Source organism: Myiozetetes cayanensis, unplaced genomic scaffold, assembly GCF_022539395.1.
Source record: "Myiozetetes cayanensis isolate MyiCay16 unplaced genomic scaffold, myiCay2020 scf27, whole genome shotgun sequence".
NCBI classification, from domain to species: Eukaryota; Metazoa; Chordata; class Aves; order Passeriformes; family Tyrannidae; genus Myiozetetes; species Myiozetetes cayanensis.
Window position 1 is genome coordinate 4056360 of NW_026087488.1, and position 20980 is coordinate 4077339.

Sequence of the window (20980 nt, forward strand, 5' to 3'; positions counted from 1 at the left end):
AATTTTTGCTGTATCATTTATGAGCATTGTAGCTTGGGAGTCATAAAGTCATCACTGCCTCTTTTCCCCATCAGAATTACTTTTTAAAAAAACCAAAACTTTAATTAAACCTTTAAATTCAGTAGCTATATTAGCAAAATTGTTTCCTTTAATGTTTTTATTGCTTTTCTTAATGATCCTTAACAGACTTCCTATCACTTTAACTAATAATTCCTAACAAACTTCAACCATCTTAACAACAAATACTTAGTGGCTATGCATAAGAAAATAGAAAAACAACAGTTAATTTAAATTTAAAAATTTGTGAAATACTATAATCACTAGAGTTAGATGAAGAATTAAGAGATTTAGTTGGAGGCACACAAAGATGATGCCAAAAGGAACTAAGGATGGAGTTTTTCACTGTGTTGGCTCCTTGTGATCTCTGCGAGTGCAAGGCAGGTGTGAACCCAGTGGTACAGGTACTCGGCTGGAGCACAGCCCTGCTGCCACACCACCGCTCGAGGGACACCTGCAGCAAAAAAACCAGCTGTCACTACAAGAGGGAAAGTCAAAACCATGGGTAGTGTTGCCACAAAATCAAACTCAGATCGTCCCATCAGCAGTGCTTTGCCTGAGTCCAGTAATTCCACCCGGGGGAATGGTGATGCTTTGAAAAGCACAGAGCATTATTGAGACAGTGATGTCACACTGTCAAGCACAGAAGTGCTCACTTTTTATTATCATTTATCCTGTATTGTGGTAGGTCCCCTATTGTACAGAGTGATCTGCTATATTTTAATGCTAAACTTTTGATAATTAAAAATGCAATGAGAAAAGTGCTTTTTTAAATCCAAGCTCAGATTTAAGAGTAATATCCTTCAAAACTTTTACTAAGTGCTATTAAAAGTTGCCACGTAATCATGCTGTAAAGGTTGCTCTGTCCATAGAATGTAGGTTGTTCTGTGCTCTGTTCTTTATTACAGCACAAATATATGGAACATATGTGTATTACCTGATGTTCATTTTAAAGGAATTCCTCTAACTGTGAGTTATACCTGCATTTCAGCCTGGAAAACCAACCTTTCCCAGCATACCAGCAGTTGGCCAGAGCTGTATTCTTTAATCTAGTTACATTTTTGTCCATAGCTGTAGGAACACCGGATGCTGTAGGCCTGCCTTATTCTTTCCAGTGAATTAGTTTAATATATATGAGGAGAACACATGAAAAGGAACCCTGACTGCCTCAAGTGTTTACTCTTTATCAGCAGGCAAGGTACTGTTGATAAATATCTCCAGCTAAATTAAAAACTCTCTTGTCCAGGTTTGGTTTTTAACAGGCCTCTCGGATCATCAAGGGAGAAATCTCAACAAGAACAAGTAATTTCACTTGCAAAGATACTGCAAATAATAATAATAATAATAATAATAATAATAGCCTCTTGAGTGCTCTGGCACCAAAAAAGCCCATGTTCATTAAAGGAGAGAAAGACAGACTGAAAACCAGCCCCTGTCTGTGGCCAGTGAGTACATTAAGCACTTGGCAGATGGTGTTTTCAAAGAGGAGGCTCACACTGTCCTCCCACAGTCATGTTCCTGTTTGGAGCTGGGTCAGTCCCAAGGGCAGGGCACAGAGGTCTGAAGTAGATTTGCTTGCCAAAAGAACCATCATTCTTCATATGTCTTCACATATTTCTTGCCAAAAGAACTCTCATTCTTCATATGTTTATCTGGAGGTTTACAATGAGATCACTTGTTCTGGAAGGTTTCAAAGCTGATCTGCTCCTCTTTCTTTGAGGCAGTGCATTTTGAGTCTGAATTTAACAGGTTGACTTCTAGTGACCAAAAAAGACTGCAAATATTTAGGAACCTTTACCTGTTGTTTAACCTATTGTGAAATCAAAGTTAATTTGTGAAGCAAGGACCTTAAAAGCTCTCAGCTGAAGGTGGCCACTGACACGGTTCCTGAGCTGTGCCTGGTATCCTCACAAGGAGTTTATGATATTTACCAGTGATGCAGTCCAGCAGCTCTGCTTGAATTTGCACAGATGCAGCAGTTGGATCAAAGCAATAAATCTCCTGAATCAAATTGTCATCAAGTTTCTGCAATGTGGAGAAAAGAAAGAGCCAATGGTGATGAAAAGGTTACAGAATGAAAGATGGCAGAGAGAAGCATATAGGAAACCTATAGGTAATGAATTATTTCACTGCCAATTCCCCCTTGGCAAATTCCACTGAGTCTTCTTGAGGGAGGAATAATAGAAAACAACCTTTCAACAACTGGAAGTCTCACCAGTTTACACTGACTCCAGTTCTCGATCTCCTCTGAGCCCTTCCAGTCTGGATGCAAAAGCAACAGCACAGCCTTAATTACGTCGTGTACCAGAGCTGGGGGTTCTGCACAGCTCTTTACTCCAGCAAAGCTCTCGGCACCAACTTTCCGGACACACTCGCGCAGGTCCTGCAGCAGGAACCGATGGAACAGAAACCCCGGGTGCCTCACATTTGCCACCCGCTCTGCCTCTGCAATCAAAAACGAACCTCTCAAGAAGTTGCTCAGAAACATCTGCTACTCAAGACCAACATTACTGACTGACAGGCTCTCCCTCTTTGTGGTTAAGTCTTTGCCTCCTTGACTGATTTGTTTACAGCCCAAGTATCCTACCTAGCTTTTAAAAATGGGTATGTGCTTGAGCAGGGGACAACACTTGCCACAGGGGCAAGCAAAGGTCCTGAGACCATGAATGGTTCAGACATGCAGGCAATTCTGGGACATTCAAATTATTTTGTTCTTAGAGCAGTTCTGTGGAGGGCACCCCAGATCCCTGAGGGCGACAAGGCACCTTCCTTCACACCTCTGATTTCAGCACCAAGTACCCTGTGAACCAGAGTTAAAATCTAACCATTCTGTTTAACTGTGCTCCACTGAACTCTCAGGCTTACTCAGAAGTCGTTTACGTATACCAAAGATTTGTATTTGCCTTTTCATACTTGTAGGAAAGACACTTTAGGTGTGGTTTTACTGAGATTCCCAATTTCACTCTTAAAAAACCCCATCTTGTCTCTGTATGTACAATACCCAGCACATAGGTTGGTTCTGTTTCCTCTAAAGACCTCCACAGGATCTCCAAGCAGGCGGCTTGGACCATCTTTAGCATTTTCTGCAGGTCTTTCTGTTCCTGAGGTGGTAATTTCTTGTGGTGTCCAATGCTGATATCAAATATGCCCAGAGCTTGTCCTGATAGGTCATGGAGAGGTACTGCAATGTGCTGTTCTCCACGCACAGGAGTGAGAGCGACCTCTAAACTGTCTGTGCATCTGAACAGGTAATCTCTGAAATAAAATGTACTTGATTTTATCATTCTGGTTTCTTTTGGTAATTTACTTCGCATATTTTAGCAAGATGCCATTCATCTCTTGCTGTTAAGGGTATTAATTACATTACTAAATCATAGTTTATTTCCTTGAGCTGAAATCTGCACAGCTCTAAGTATCATTCAAGCCATGTACACAAAGGGGAAAATAGCATTGGGAGCACATATTGCTTAGCCAAGGTGACTGCTGAAAATCCTAAATATTTAACAAACCTAGCTTTAAAAACAGTTTTCTGTTATAAATGCATTGAGATAAATCTACAGAGTTTTATAAAAAGTAAAAACAGCTTCTGGAACAGCAAATCGCTGTTCAAGCAGCTTTGACCACAAGGACAATATGCTTGGAAGACAAGTCTGTGAGGAACTTGACAGTGGAAGGAAACAGCCAGCTGAGGGAATGAGATTAATGTGGCCAGGAAAGGAGACAGATTAATCTAAAGAGCAAAATGGTTTACCAGGGGCTTTATGTACCATGGGTCATGCCTGATGGAATCTGAGTCTAAGAGCAGAGGGGACTAGTCTGACTGGCTGCTGGAGCCTACCTTAGGAGGTTTTCTTCTCTGAGGAGAAGAGCAGGAGAGCTATGGATTTCTTTTTGTCCTGTGTTATCTGTAGTGATCATCTTGCACAGAGCCTGCCAGAGAGAAAAGAGAGGTTTAGCTGCATCCAAGAAAGGAACAGATATTTTGACGTTTGGAGGGGGAGGAAATGGCTTATTTCTTATAGGAAACTCCTATGTAAGTTCAAGGGGTGGTTTAAAGTCATCTCCCAACAATGCTTGGTTTTATTCCCACAGTGTATCACTCAAGATACATGAAGAATGTGCCCTGAACCTCCCTCAGCCAGACTATTTAATCCACCCCAGGCTCCACACTGAGGAACACCCACAGGCCTAGAGGCTCCCATTCTTCTCCCCATCCTTTCTCATGTCATGTTTGTGTCAGTGTGCCTTGGCACGTGAAAAGCACCGAGGGGAGGGGGTGACCTGGCTATCAGGAAGCTAACAAGGGAACAGTGCCGAGCCTGGGACCACAACACAACACTGCCAACATAAACCATGCTTATCAGAGGAAGCAGCTGAATTATGGCTACAGCAGATGTCATACAGACTTTGGGATGACACGGGATCGGTCCTAAATATTGCATACACTTTTCATCTTCTTAACTCGCTGGTACATGAAGTGACAAGCTTCCCAGGGCCCGAGTGCCTGCTGAACAACTGGAATCTGACCTGCAGGGAGTGGGGGCTGCCTTTACAAGCTGGCTAATTGGGAAACAGCCACTTCCTGAGCTGTATTTACATCTTGGCTGCTGACATTAGGTCAGAACAAAGAGCTAATGCATTAGCTGAAACGTTCTTTTTCCCTATAAAGTACCATAACTTTGACATGCAGAGAATCTCCACAGAAGAGCAGCTCCCTTTGTGGAGGTCCCAGACAGCAAAGCTATGGATGGGTGTGGGGTTTTGCTCTATTGGTTGCTATGCAGCAGTGAGCACTGAAGTAGGAGAATATTCCCTTTTCCCATGGAGAAGGGGCTATACTAGTCCTGCTCTTGAATTGTTTTACATGGGAAGATGGAAAGAATGAAGAGGGGTCTCCTTTTCAGAGGGAAACTTCCTTCTCCAGCTTTGTAGCCCCTTTGTTGCAGAGGCAGGCACAAGAATCTTGGGCAGGCTTCAGTTTTAATCATAAAACCATTGGGAAAACACAGGCTCTAGAGATGGCATGTCCTCCCTAGGGCAGCCTTTCAGCCCCTGACAGTTACAGACCTTTCCTCTGCAGTACCTTGTCTTTGCCAGGCTCCACCAGGTACATGGTGACAGTGTGGATGCTGGGTGTCCTGGGATACAACCAGCCCAGAGCAGAAACAGCCATCTGTAGGACATTTTCCCACGTGCAGATATGGTGGTAGGCTTTGCTGAATGCATGGGAGACTCCCTGTGAAAGCAGAATCCTCCAAATGAGCCAGACAATTCCATAAGATTTGGGGGAAAAAAATGGGGAAGTGTTCATGAAGCAAAATGGTTGTAAGAAGTTACTTTAATCAGAACTTTAGAGCTCCCTTATCAAATAATGCTCTAAAGCTCCCCAGTACCAGGTCACAGCCAAGTCCTGAACTAGACAAAGCTGGTTTTTAGTGGAAACAGCCAAAGGAACTGGTAAGGCTGGCTCGCTGCGCTCCCTGCTGTCCAGATGATGCACCCACAGTGGGGTTGCTTCCCAAGAGCATCCCAAGGAAAGCCGGGCTGCTGTTGCTCACTGTTATTTCCACCGTGTAAAAAAGTAAGGTTTCCTACCACTTTATGGAAACGAACACAAAAATGAGGTCGAGAGCTTCAAGAAATAAAAGCTGCTATCTCTGGGCTTTGCACAACAGGGCAATTAATTTACTAGTCAGGAGAAGATTAAATAAACTATTGATGAAGTGATACCTCATAGTCAAGTTCAGATAAAACACTAATAGGGTGTCCTACTCACACCACTTTCCCCCTACACTGCAGAAAGGGACCAGTAGAATTTTTCTTAGTTGTACATCCTACATTTACTCAGAACAAACATATAAAAATCACAAGTTTTTTGCAGATCCGACTAAGAAACTGCTTTCTGATGGTGCCTACCTGGTAGAAAAGGATCTCATGGGTTAGAAAGATGTTTTTCTCACATGGGTCCCGAAGAGTGTCAAGTCCCAGAATGCCAAAGACTCTCCAGCGAGCATCATACAGGGGCAGCACCAGGAGAGAACCTTCCCTCTCCTCCACTGGGCGGTCAGAGTTCCAGAAATGGATATTTCCATGGAGCTGAACTCTTGGAACGTGGATTGGCTTTCCTTCATCAACAGCTGCAAAGCTGAAAAATAAATTTATGAGAAGGTTTGTTGGGAGGAGCAGAAAGCCTTTAGTGAAACGGTAAATACTGCAGAGCTTTGATCTCTCCCTGCTTTTTGGCATCAGAGAAGGAAGGTGTGAGCTCTGTACTCTGACCACACCCAGCAATACCACATTTACCACTTGTATCCCAAAGATAGCAGTAATAAATAAGTCACTCCTCATCCTTAGGACATTTTAAAACATCAGCTAATGAATGGAATGAAAAGGAATACAGAAGCAAGCAGCAGTTACATTTAATAGGTTAGAAGTAGTAATATTTAAAGAGACAAATATGTCTGGCTTTTGGAAATGACAAGTGAAGAGGCATGAAAGCTGTTTATAGCATAAACACCAGGGAGGGAAAGGCATTGTTCTCAAAAAATATCCTGTGGATATAAAATTGTGTCTGGGAATTAATTTTTAAAGAAGGAAAGGGAGGCCCAATGCCACAGACATTTGCTAAAGGATGAGATTTATTAGACTGTGAGCTAATCTCCCCAAGGAAAAGAGTGAAATCCCAAACAGAGCAGTTCTAAGAAGACCGTGCAGAGTATAAGGACATGGATAGGATATTGGATCCTTCCACAACAGTCTCTCAGGAGGTTTCCTCTCTGGAGTACTCCATGCATCTCAGTTTCCAGTGCATCCCATGCCCCATACTCCTACATTCCAAATAGTTTTGAGAAAAAGGAGCAGTTATTTGCAGCTTTTCTTACCTTACTCCTTTCATGTGTCTGTGAAGTGCCTGGTTCAGCACATAGGGAGCATCGTCCGCAGTGCAGGCCACGTAGCGCAGCAGGACCCCGCCCGGCTCTGCCGGGAGCTGGGTCTCTTCCAGAAGGGCAATGTAGGCACTGATCTTCTTGTTAGCCCCCATGGGCTTCTGCATCCTAACAACCAAATGCTTCCCATTACATTATGGACATTCACCACTTATTTCATGTCCTCAGCACTTGTCTCTCCTGTGCTGAGATGCTGCTCTGGGTCGCTGGGTTTGTGTCACACACCACCAGCGTGACGTGGCCGTGCCTGCCCAGGGCACTCCGTGACAAGCAAGCACACTCGGTATTTTGATTGGCAAAGAAAAGGGATTTGTTGTTTCCTGCTCTTAATGGGGAGAAGTAAATAATATAAAAATAATCCCTAACTATAATCTGTGCCTAAGCAAAAGTCCTGTGGATTTCTTCCCTAATATATGTCTTTGGGAAAAAAACACAAACAAGTGCCAGAGTTGTCACATTTACAAACCTAGACAATACTATAAGAACATCTCATAGAGAAGTTTGGCTTTGAGGAGGGCTTTAATAGTGGGCTTTAATAAACAGCTAAAGTTGCAGCTGTAAATTAAAAATGAAACTATTTCCACTACAAATTTAACCATTTTTGTCCCAAACTGACCCTGGTGTGTTTAATTCAGAAGCTCCAAAACTATAACTATAGATTTCCAGATCTGATCTGAGTCAATTCTTCCAAAAGTGAGATAAAAGTTTCCATGAGATTCCTTTATATTGCATAGCAATACCCCAGCACAAGCACCTCTTGTGCTCCCTGGGATGCCCACCTGGGAGATGGCCTTAAACACTGCTCTGTACACCGATTCCATGCTTGCTCCGCCGCTCTCAGCCGCTTGCTGGATATCCTGCAGCCATTTCCTCCTGGTGAGGCTTTGCAAGGACTCCCTATGACTTTGCTCCACACTTGTGGTCAGAAATTTCACCAAGTTATCAATAGCTTCATCCTCATTGCCAGAGAACTCAGAAGCAATTAACTCAAGGAAGGTCTGGAATGCCTTTGGGGATACCTTCTCCACTCTGCTGAGCTGGGGGTATCGGGAGCAAAGGCGTGTCTTTGCTAGTCGAAAAAAAAAACAACAAACAAACCAGAAAATAAGATAGAGACAATCTAGTTGATGAATCAGTTTTGCAAAATATGAATCAAGCCCTAAGCTGGCTTTGGGTGGAGTGTCCTAGTCCATTGTTCTGTGTTTCTTCCAGCTATCTCCTCAGTGGGAGTTGTCACAATGACAGGTAATCTCCAGCTTCCACACTGGACGCATCCTTTCCTCTGGGCGCCTGCTTTCCCTCCTAGTGAGAAGGGACCCCGCACTGCACTGGTTTCTACCCAGGGGTTGGTTAAATCAGCGGCCGGTCTGCCCGAGCTGTCCCAGCCCCGCTCTGGGCTCACGGGGGTGCTCTTGCACAGCCTGAGGAAGGTGCGGGCGTCTGCCTGGCTTCGGGAGCCCGGGATTCACGGGAGCTCTGTGACTAACGCTTCCATCATTTTTAATGCATCCTCATTTCAAATCCTGTTGGACCCGAAGATGCCCCTGATCATGGCAGGGGGTTGGACTAGATGACCTTGGAAGGTCCTTTCCAACCCAAACCATTCTATCTTTATTATCACTGATTTCAGCTGTAGAAGTAGCAAGTACTAACTGGCCTAGTCATGGTGGAGCTGCCTGTTAATGCTGTCTTATCCAGCTCATCATCTAATGAACATTCAGTATTCTTAATTTAATTTCTGATTTTCTGACAGAACTAGGATGGAGAATTTTTTGATGGTATAAAAATATTTGGATATTCACCTCCTCTTTCTCCTCTCTTTACAGAAGAGATGAAGAAAGAAATATGCATGAAGTTGAATGCAGTGTGATCAGTTCCTTCACTACTGAGCCACAGCATAATGCATAATTTTCCCCATTATATATAATGTTACACTTTTCACTTACAAGGAAAATCAAATAATTCTACTCACTCTTCACTCTATTTCCATCCAGGAGAAAGTGCAATGTCTGTGAACCCTTCCCCTAGACCTGCTTGTTCCATATCTTTTAGAGATTAGGTTGAAGCTGCTAGAAATAGTTTTATGTTGCTGGTATTGATTTTGCTGTGCTCTCTTTCTATTTGTTTGTCCTTTAGTTTATGAGCCCTTCATGGAAGGGGCTATGTCCTTCCATATTTCCATAGTCTGCTCTGGCACGCTTTGAATACAAGAGAGCAGCAAAGTGCCAGTTTTTCCTGGCTGGACAGACAGTCATCAAACATGACATGTCGTTGTGCTCCCCACCCCACCAGCTGCCTCCAGTGAGCTAAACAATAAAAAGTTTTGGTGGTTGCCAAAACAAGCCATTTTTAGTGATCTGCAGCAGAACGAGCAGCATGAAGATGAGCATGGAGATGAAAAAAACACTCCTCTCCACCCAAACACACATGCAGACATGTTCTTAATTGCTAACACTGTATTTCAGAACACCTTATACCCACTTGTTAATATGCATGAGGCTGCCAGGCAGGTTCAGGTGAACCTGCAGTACTTCTGTCTGACCCAAGTCTATTTTGTCAAGGACCAAATTTGCTAAGTTTATTCAGAGAAATGAACCAAGAGAGAAGTGAGACTCGAAGTTGCAAATTCATGAGAGCTGTGTGACAGTGTGGATTACTACAAGCTATTTGAGACCCATGAGGAAAGCTGTTCTCTCCTATGAGGTGCATTCCTGCAGGAAGAACAGTAAAATGTTATCTATTAAAAATAGCTGGATAACACAGATGGACCAAACTAAAAGTGCAAACATGTCCTCAGGCTTTATGTGTGTTTTTTCACTGCCATATCACATGTATTCATTACATGTTACAGCTGAAATAAGTTTTCAACACATCCCAATGTCATGAAAGCACTGGGCTGCTTCTCTGCCTGGGAGTCTTGCACAGGAGAAGGGGATGGAGCTGTGCATTAACAAGCAGGTCTGGGTAACTGTTCCATCTCATTTTACACCTCATACCATATATGCTTATGACTGCTTGCAAAACCAAACTGGTGCTTGCCAACAGCCTCATTAGCACCGTCACTGAATGGTTGAAGGCCTACTGTGTTGTTCTCTCAGAGCTGTCTCCTTACCCTTTATCAAGGCCTCTTTTTTCATGCCTCCCATGAATCTGCTCAGAACAGCATCCACCTCTTCCAGGTCTATAAACCCATGTCCATTGCTGTCCCACTTTTCAAAGAGTGCCTCCAAAAGCAGTTTCCGTTGGGCCGCCCGAGACACGCGGTGACCCTGCAAGAGAGGAACATCCTGGACACGGATGCTGGGTGTCTGCACAGTGTGGGCACTGCAGTGTGGGCCACTCACATCATCCCTACAGGCCAGGCCAAATCTGTACATGCACGGCTCAGACCTGCAGATGAATCATTAAACCTGGGGGATACCGAGAAACACTAAACACAGGTGACAGTTCGGTTTACCAGGCTGGACCAGAACTGCAGAGAGTTACTGCACAGGGAACAAATGAAGCCTGTGCAGGATTTAAGGTGAGGTCAACCCAGGTAAATGCAAGTTTCCCAGAATACAAATGTCTCCCTAGCAAGAACTAACCACAGCCTTGTCAGTGACAGCCAGAGATGTGACAGTTCGTATTTCTGTACATTGTTATTTTGCTGGTGCTGCCCTGAAGTGTGTGGGCTACAAGCAAATGCATGTACCATTTGTCCTCTAAACCCAGCACAGAGGGATAACTGGCTGGAGTGGAATTCTCTCAAAGGCCAAAACACTGGCAGTGTGTGCTGTGTTCAGTGAGGACTGGAGAGCCGTCAGATCCAATATCTCATTCAAATTAGGTCAGCAGCACAGAGGGAAACCAGAAAGAGGTCTGAGGAAAACACAGCTAGAGAGACCCACAGAGAGACACACAACAGACCTGAAGTGAAATGGGGCACCCTGATGCTGTGCAGGAGGAAGGGGAATTTTTTTTTTTCAACACATGGCAAGAGCACCTTGTAACTCAAGCACAGAGAAGCATGTGCACACTGACATCCAGCCAGGCACATAGCAAACCCGAACACACTTGTTTTAAAATCCTCCCCAAACATCCACAACCTCCTGTGTACATGCCAGTGCAGTAGGTCAGAGATCAGGTTCTTGGCTATTATAAAGGTGAATAAGCAGAATGGAATGTTTTGGGCTCTTTCACAATTAACTATCAACTGTTGTCTCATTGAGTCCAGCTCTAGGACAGACAGACAACTTCTTACAGGATGAGTCTGTCATCACTTCCAGAGCTGAGGGCTAGGGAGGGAGGGGTCAAAGGTTTCCTGAAGAAATTAGGGGATACAAGGCTGCAAGCAGAGAGCTCTGCCAGTGTGAGATCAACAGCTGACTTTGTAAGTGTCTGTAGGCACTTGCTTGTTTTTTGTTTGGACACGGGATCAGCAAAACTTATCAATATTTACTTTTTCCAGTTGTTCCATTTTTTCCTCCTCTGTCTGTTTGTACTCTTCTTTGATAAATTTAATGAGCCTCTCCACAGTAGGCAGAGAACTGTCCTGACCAACAAACGTCTCCATGAGCTGTACAAACTGTGGCTGGGTGAGGCAGCTTGCACCAGGGGAGCTCTGAGTACAAGAAGCCCGACGGTTCTGAATCTCTGCCATGCTGGGACCCGAGTCTGAAAGGCAGAAGGCACAGTGTGTCACAGGAAGCCAAACGCTGCCCTAAAGCCAGGCACGTGGCAGCTATCAACTCACTCCTCAATCCTGCACTTCCTATCCAGGGAAATTACAGCTGAATCCAGACTGACTCCATGCTGAGTAAAGGCCTTAATCTGCTTATACTGTTTTAATAGTAGCTCTTCAGATCCAGTCTGGCATGGATGCCAATGCACAGCCAGGTCAGCCTCTGAGCACAGGTGAGCTGGAATTCCTCTGTTACTCAGCAAGGGGCTGTCTGAGACAAAGACCAGCTGAGGTACTGCCTGTCCCAGACAATGCAGGATGCACATCCTGCACAACACTGGAACTTAACTCAGAAAGTTGTAGGTTCCAGTGGGCTGTACCATCAGATTTACAACCCTTTACATAACAAGTCTGCCACTAGATTTCTTGGGCAATGTATTTCCAGTTCTTGTAGTGTTCTAAACTGTGAGACAGAAGAGAGTGTTCACAGAGCACTGGCAAGGAGGTTGGTCCTTCTAGGATGTTTAAGAAAGTACCTCTTTGAAACACAGAGTTGTCTGATCACAGCCTTGCTAGAACAAGGGCCTTTGTAAACAATGAACTATGATCATCCTTTGGAAACACAGAGAGAGAGATTAAAATAAAAGGTTCGTGCTATATGATCTCATATCATATCTCCCTATGGGCAATCACAGGCTAAAAATTATTAAGGCCATTTCTAGATTTAACATGCTCAGGTTCCTGTCTTGCTACAGTAATATTACAGAGTGAAACAGAACATAAAGTTTCTCCTTATTATAAAAATGCTGCTGCTTCACAAAGTCCCTATTTGAATTAAAGTGTCTGCTCAGTGCCTTGAATACAGATCACCAGCAAAGTGACTCACCTGCTACCCTGTGAGAGGAACATGCTCTGAAACCTTGGCAGAAAACATCATGCTGAGAAGATATCAAAGCTTACGGTCTTCTCTACTCAGAAGTCACTCACATGGTTTTGAAATGGATTAAAAATAGCCTATAGTTAAACTAGTCCAAATATATACATTGAAAAAGATTAAGGTCTGCCAGAATAAAGGAGAATACCTTCACCCTGGTCATGCAGAGGGTTGCCATCCTGCAGCCTTGTCTCGGAGCTCGTCTGTTGGTCAAACTGGCTGCTGTGCTGCCTGGAAAAACTCCCTTTTCCTGCAGGGGTTTCTACCACAGCCTCTGCAGCTGGAGCACCCTGTTCTGAACCAGTGACATCCATGTCTGCCACTTCTCTGTCTCCTTCACTTTTTGTTTCTGTCTCAGGCTCCCTACCCAGGCTGGATTCCTCTTCTTCCACCTGTTTTTCAGGTCCAGGCTCTCCATCCCTACTGAGATTGTATCCATCAGAGGCTGATCCTGGGACAGCTTCATCCTGTCTCTCTGCACTTCCAGGCTCAGCTTCCTTCTCAGTTTTGATGTCTTCCTGGGAGCTGGGTTCCTCACTGTGTGTGGTACCTCCATCCAAGTCATCACCTTTAAATGCAGTGCCTTTCACCTCTGACATAGCATCCTCACCTTCCTTGCTCACTTCAGCATCACTCAGCTCTGCTGCTTGGTTGTCAGGGCCTCCCCATAAATCCACGAGATCAATCTCTTGCAACCTAATTATTGGCCCTAGAATAGAAAAAAAATATGGGTAACTTGATAGTTTGCATTGATTTTATGTTTTCTTGTATTGCACAGGAAAATTTAAGCAAAAACGGTACTGCCAAGGAAGTACCTTCTGCAAACACACAACTCTGAAACACAAAACTTCAGAATAATGTCTTTGCCTTCAGAGATCTGCACTTCTTACTGTTCATTACACCACATTTCTTTTGAAATAAATGTTTCATAATTCTCCATGTTAAGAAGGAGACCTGTAATTTGCCCTGCATTTGATCTTAGCAATTAAGTAATGTCCAATATCTTTAAAATATTTTACTTTCATGCAGATGATCCCCCGTGTTTTTTCGTCATCTTTCCATGTGCCTGGAGAAACTTTAGTGCAAACACAAAATTAACTCCTAACATTGCCCAGTGAGAGAGAACATTTGTTTCAGGAAAAGTCTCTTCAGAATTTTGTAGGAAGGAGAACTCTTGGATGCTGAAGCATTTCTGAATGTTGCACCACAGTTTGCAAAACAGGTTTGGAAATTATGGCGGGTCACAGCATTCATTTGGGTCCTTTTTTCAGGCCCTGTTTCACTTCTGGTTACACTCATAAAACATATATGAACTATCCAGCCTCGTGTGACCTCCCAGTGTTTTAACCACAACCAAAATATCCCAACCACAACCAAAATATCCCAGGTACTCACAGTGTCTGGGGTTCCACAATTCCCTCTTTTCAGCCACGGGGCTTCTGTCATAGAACTCTCTCAGCAGGGCCAGTATTTTTTGTCTATCCAAGACACCAACCTAGACAAAAAGATTACAATTATTGGGTTTTTCCCATGGTTCTTGGGTCTTACATCAACATTTGCAGCACTACAAAGATACCATTAGCTAAGAATTACCTGTGACTGAAAATTACCCATTACCAGAACAAGAATACAAATTTCAAAGAAGTGAATTTATTTCATAGAGGCAAAAACTTCTTCTCTGGGCTTGAGCTGGAACTCCCTCCCCACACATATTACTTTGCAGGCACTTCCTTGACAAATTACAGTTAGATAATTGTAGGTGTTCTGCCAAAGGGGTTCTTCATGTAAAGATCAAAGCTTCAACATTTCATACTCTCAGGACAGATATTGATTGCCTGACAGCACCATGGAAGAATTTTCACCTATTATGGGCTGTATTACCTTAGTGACTGCACACTGTAGCTTGGTTTTGTGCCCCATCATCTCCTTTGAAGCGTGATGTATTGGCAGCTGCCTGGGAACATAATTAGTCCAAAACTCTGAGCTATTATGACAACCTCCCTATTTTCCTTTAAAAATTCATAGACATTTGACCACAGAGGCGAGAGAGGCGTCGGCAGTTCCAGTGCAGAGGAACGTGCAGAGTTTATTAAGTCCTTGTCGCTCAGAGTGAGTGTCCACAGACGATAAACCCAGGGAAAGGCAATGAAATGGGTCATTTCCAATCAGGAAATTGTGGGTTCAGAAAAGAAAAGCAAATCTAAACGATTGCGAGTTTTCCATTTTATGATGAATTCCTGTTGTCATTATTTAAGTCCTGCCACCTTTGTAATCTCCCTCCCATTAGTGAAATAAAGTAGTTAATTAGGGAACAGATTTACTTAAGTTCATTATTTGTAGTGAGTAGCTTTCCATCTGAATTACTGATTTCCTTTTCACGTTTTGTTCTTAGATTAAAAACTGCAAAATGGAAAATTCACCAGGCTTTTAATTCCTTGTGAACTTTACCTGCCCTTAGGCTGAAGAAATAAAGGAAGAACTTTGCTGATCTTTTCTGGAAATGAGCTCAAATGACTGCATTGTTTATAACCTAAATCTGTAATTAATGGTCCCAAAAGTTAGAAACAGAAGGTTTGGAAACAACTGAGAGATACACATCACCTACTGGTGGAGTTAATACTGGAACTAAACAATTACATCACATTTGCTGGGACTGCAGGACCTTCCTCTACAGGGAACTGAAAGTTTATTGCCAGTTCTGAAAAAAGGACCTGAACTGAAATGTAAGAAGCCATTCAGTCCAGTTTTAGTGCTTCAGACTCTGCTAATTTAATTCCTGCTGGAAATTAGGGTTGAATTTCAGCCATCAGTGGGTATGGAACAACAAATGTCATCATAGAATTCTGTCCCTAAACTTACAAGACGTAGGTGCTGATTCCCAGTACCTTCCTGACACTGACATACAAATGCCTTGCACGCCCCCATGCAAACATTTCTTCACGCTGTTTGTCTCTCAGTTGAATATATCAGATCTGGTTCTGATCCATTTAGCAGCCATACAAACACAGCACATGTTTTTGAAGATGTTACCAGGTCACTGTGGAATATTTGGGTTCTCCATTCAGTATTTCCATTACACACGCTTCATTTTCCATTCAAATTTTCTCAGCTGTTACTTGTCACAATTATCTGCTGGTTGCCTTGAAGTTGGCAGCACTAATGCAAAACTTCATGAAAAAGGGGAATCAATGAATGAAGTATTACTCTTTAAGAATATAATGAATATTAAGAAAATTATGAAGTACTGTTAAGATGAAAATAAGGATGTTGTCTTGGGATTCAGATGCACTTTTTTGTCATATTAAAATAATACACTTGGAGAATTTAGATAACTTTATTTTTGAAGATTTTTTTTGTGATTTGGATCAAATAACTTTATTTTAATACATTGTTAAAAAGAGATATAAAAATAGATAAAACAGCTGAAATTACCAAATATGAATTAGGGCATATTTCCTTGTTTTAGCATTCACAGTTTATACAGATTTGCCACTCTACCAGAGATCCTTGTTATTTCAGGACACTTTTTCTTACAGCTCACCCCGGGAGGAAGGTGCCACAGAACAGCCATCTACAGAAGACAGGAGCATGTCAAGGGGAAAACTCCTCTCCCCAGCTGTGTTGTCTTTCTGAGTTCCTAAATTCACTAGCAAAGGTGACTTTTCTTTGCACTTCTTGTGTGACTGGGGGGGGAGTGACTGAAGGTTCCTGCCTGTCCACCCTTTGCACTGCACTGGGAGCAGGACAGGACCAGCCTCCCCTCTCGGTGCCAAACACCTGTGTTTGTACAGCCGCCCAAAACTTGGGGCAGCTTTAGTGCCCAGGGACTTGAAACGTGTTGGCCTAATTTTCTTGTCACCCAGATATTGGCAGGTGATGATTCTCAGTTGTTTTCAGCAGTGTTCTGTGACCTATGAGTAATTCCTTTAGCAACACAGACTAAACCAGACTTGCCATTTAATCAGGGATAGGTCAGTGTTTAACCACTCGATTGTTTTTCTGGAAATGTGATGTGTGTATCCTGATCCCCACAATGTGCTTGTTAGTGAGCAAGATGGGAAGAGCAGACACTCAGAAAAGGTCATGAGAAAGCAGACTTTGTTGTTGCTGTACTGCAAGGAAGGTAATCAGGAGTGTCTCAAACGTCATTAGCTTGAAAACTAATCTCTGTCCAAATTCAGTTTCATTTAAAGGTCCCAGGCTTAAAACATCCCTCGAAAATTAACGCAGATTTGGTTATAATACATAAAAGAAACTATACCTGATACAAGTTAGCACAGATACAATAAGCTTAAAATTCACAGAGCCATTGCCTTTTGGGGTATTACAGCAGTGATCCAACTGTGTTATGGGACTGTCTGGGGAAGTTTCTGCCTCAGTGTATAGTCCAGGCTGTCCTTGTTGAGCTGCCATCCTTCTGGATGCATTTGTTTGAAATCATAATAATGATCATGTGGATACCTTCTAATCTGACTGTAATTTAAACACTGCTTTCTCAGCTCCCTGGCCCTAATTGCAGCTCACTGAGGCAGCCAGCCACACTCCCCATGCAGACTGGAGTAACTGCCTGCTACCAAACAAATGGAAATTAGGAACTGAAACAACTGCTCTGCTGTGCTTTGCAGAATGGGCTCTACAGGTAATGGATCACATTCAAGTGGTAGAAGTCCTAGGGTTACTTTGCATTTTTATCTCCCCTGTGGGTACAGTAGAGCCATACAAAAGAAACCAGGCCAGGTTTAAAAGAACTGCGTGGCCCACAGGACACCTCAGTGAACTCAGTTTGCAGAGCAAAGGCTACCTCGGAGCCTGGAAGGAACAACTCTGTGCTCTGATCAGTTTTTTTCTGAGCAGAGATGGTGTGGGTGCTGATAGCTGCTCTCCCATGTTGTGTTAGCATTTTTGGCTCTTTGCCTCTGAGATTCCACTGGGATTAGTAGCATGGAGATGGTGATTAGTGCCACAGAAATAATAGGAAGAAAGTCACATTAAAAGATGAAAGGAAAGAAGGGGCCCTTTCAAAATGCATGGCAAAGACAGGACTGGGCTTTATGTATCACTGCAGCCCGGAGGATCCATCACAGCCATTCCTGACAGAGCAGTAGGAACATGAAATGTCTTCTAGCTGGGAAGCAGACGCATTTCTTTCCTCAATGCCTGAAACAGCAGCTTGCCTGCTATTCTCTAAAACACACCACTGGTGTTGAAACAAGCTCTGTAATTCCTTTCTCTTGGCAGTAATGGCATTATTAGCATGACATTGTAGAGCACAGTTCACTCTGGGTAGTTCTCTGCAAGCATCACTAGAGGAGTGCTGGGTGGAATATATAATTTATGCAGGGGAGGAAACTGTAAGATTGTGGCATCTGCTTGCTCTGCAGTAGCCAGCAACTGGCAAGCTGAGGCTACTCATAACAAGTACCACACTTTTTGGATGAAGCCCAAGTTTTTAGCAATAGTTTATGCCATTGATTCTTCCGCTTCTACAATTTACTGGTTTTCTGATAAGTCTACCTTTCAGTTTGTTTGTTTTTTAATGGGGATGCAGGTGTACTCAGAGGATGACAGAGATTAGAGCTGCTGAAAACCAAATTATGGCTTTTGAGTTCCATTTCCAGCTCCGTAACTGACTTATTGTATTTTAATTTCCTGTCCATAAACTGTGGCTGAGGTTCACAGCACTGTTCTCAGAGAGGTTGTAAAGGTGGATTACTCTGCACTTTAAATTTAAACTATGAGATTTATTGATAGAAGCCCTAAAGATCTATAAAGTTAGGCAACATAATGAATGCAATATATGTTATAATTGAAGTAATGTGCACATTTGTTAAGGTCAATCTACATCAGGTTATCTTTGCAGAAACGTGGCTGAACAGATAAATTAGACCCAGTTCTGAACTGTGCTGTGGGAACAGATAATCCCACTAGGTCGTTCAGCTTCTAATCAGCCATCAGCTTGTAGGCAATTGGATGTTTCTGTGTCTAAAGTATGAATTTGAAGACAATGCTGCAGCTATTATCCTCTGAAATACTGCTGAATAAGCACAAAGAGAGTATCTAAAATTGGGAAGAAGAAAAAGCAAGCAGTGACCCAGAGAAATACCAAACTGGAAGCATCCCCACATTGAAATTGGGAGCTGCTCTGCCTACCTTTCCAGAGTCACACTCTTGGAAGAGATCACTAAAATTTTGCCTCCACATAGCTCGTTCTGTTGCTTCTTGGAAGTCCTCACCACACTGATGGAGATATTTCATGATTTCCTGGAATGTGTCACTCGGAACATGCTCCGTGTAGGAAAGGACGAACTGTGGAGAGAAAGCAGCAGTGTACATGGTTAGCTTTTCTGCAAGTATTTTCACCTTTATTTGAACTCCTAAAAACCTATTGCATGCAGTGAAATATTTAGGAATTTGTAGTTTAATCTGCCAACATAACTCAGGTTTGGTGCCTACTTTGTTCTTTCAGAAGAAGAAACAATATTCTCCCAACCAGCCGGGGATGCTGCACAAATGAATCCTCAGTAGGTCCTTTCCTGGCCCACAGGTCACTTTTTATGCTCAGTGGTTCAGAGATGCTGGATCAGATCCCTCCTGTGGAATGCTGTGGCTTAAGCTTGGTTTTCTCAGAGAGGACTGAAGTTCTCCATGGTTTTTTGCAGCATTCAGTATTCTTGACTTTACTCCCCAGGAGGCATTTTGAGCCATTAGATTTTGCAGAACTGACAGTCACTCAACTCTCAAATGCCACAAAATGAGCATTGCCCACAATTTCAGTGTTTAGAGAACCAGTCTGGATACAATAAAAACATGAAAAATCCTTTTGAAAATGAGCCTGCTGTCACCTAAGTCCTCTGACACTGGGGATACTACTGACTGGAGATTGATTTTCAGTTCCAGCCTCGGAGACACTTTAACACTATGGATTTACAGCCATGTGGCTTTTATGAGCAAAAGCAATATGGTTCTAAAAATGTGGTGTGCATGACATAAATAATAATGGCCATCAGAACAAACCACAATCCCAAAGCCTGTGCTGAATTATTATAGCAGGTTTCTGGAGCCAGCCACACTAACAGGGAACTCATACAGTTAAAAGGAGCAATTTCCAAAAGACAGCCCATTTTTGGAGTATGGATACCTAACATAAGTGCTACAACATCTTGGACTTGTTGAAATGCCTCACAGGCACTGAACAAACTGAAATAGTAATATATGTTATAATTATTCATGTCTATATTGCATAATTTCCAAATATATGGGACAAGTGGAAAAGAGGAAGAGCAGAAAAAAAAGCAATGGCCTGAGGGGTGGCTGGTGGAAAAGCAGAACTCCTACACCATGTGGGGGGTTTCTGCTTTCAGCATAAAAAGACAGGATGTGGGTGTTTGGAGAGAAGGTGGGGCCGTGGGTTACTCACCAGCTTTCCAGAGCTATTCCAACCCAAAGCCCTGTGACAGAGGAACCTTGAAGGTGACAGCTGATGGGAGGAGGCAGGTTGGACAAGCAGCTTGTTATTTTGGATGTCATCCTGATGACACATCCAAAAGTTCCTGCACTAATTCTGCTGTCTAACAGCATCACAGGACACTGTTTACAAGTGCCATGTGGGCAGGAGGCACTACCACAGTCTTAAGCTTTTCTTAGCTGATTTGTAAAGTACTGTACACACAATAAATATACATTTATTTATTATTAACTGAGAGATTTTGATACCTCTCTGAAGAAAGCTGGCACAATTCCTTCTGGCTACCCAGAGACTTTGCTGCAGTTTGTGAACACATTGTCATCAATAACAATGGATCTTTGCTTCTTGTTCCAACTGATCTCACTAGAAATCGAGAAAGCCACATGCAATCATGGAAAATAATCTCACCTTTAAGGTCTGATTCTGACCCTGCAAAGGCAGTGTGACTTTTTCCCTTGGTGTCAGTAGCTTTGTGCCAGACTGCTGGGGATTTGTGTGCTATGGAGTACAAAGCCTGTAAAATAAACTATTAAGGGCTGGGCTCTGGGATTTAACGGTTTTTAATATAAAAGACCCCACGAGCTTGTCATGCAGGATGTAAAAATACAACAGCCACTGTTTTGCATGTCTGGAAAAAAACCCCAAACGCCAACAAACAACAGTGTGTGAGGTCTCTCTACTGAGTTTCTAACGGCCTTGAAGTAGCCTAAAGCTGCACTGAGTTTGAGAAAGAGAAAAAAAGGTGCTATTTAATTTTAAGGTCCATTAAAAGCAATGCTTTCCACATGGGAAAAGGCCTGGACCAGTGTGGAGAAAGATCATCTCTCTCTCTCTCTGGGCTGGGTGGATGATGCAAAGGGAGGAACAAAGGTAAATTGTAGCTGAGGATTAGAAGCAGCCCTGTCCTAATGATG

General features: G+C 43.0%; 1 protein-coding gene across 1 annotated transcript in view; it reads right to left on the reverse strand.

The window, feature by feature from the left end:
* Window positions 1-204: 204 nt before the first annotated feature.
* Window positions 205-20980, reverse strand: part of EFCAB5 (EF-hand calcium binding domain 5) — a 36295-nt gene continuing 15519 nt past the window's right edge. Inside the window, 15 exon segments of the mRNA XM_050321613.1 lie at window positions 205-511; window positions 1989-2082; window positions 2273-2502; window positions 3059-3312; window positions 3896-3987; window positions 5141-5293; window positions 5974-6202; window positions 6939-7090; window positions 7092-7112; window positions 7784-8073; window positions 10117-10273; window positions 11446-11660; window positions 12750-13310; window positions 13997-14096; window positions 18752-18907. Of these exon segments, the coding sequence (XP_050177570.1) occupies window positions 384-511; window positions 1989-2082; window positions 2273-2502; window positions 3059-3312; window positions 3896-3987; window positions 5141-5293; window positions 5974-6202; window positions 6939-7090; window positions 7092-7112; window positions 7784-8073; window positions 10117-10273; window positions 11446-11660; window positions 12750-13310; window positions 13997-14096; window positions 18752-18907 (2832 nt within the window). The 3' untranslated portion in view covers window positions 205-383.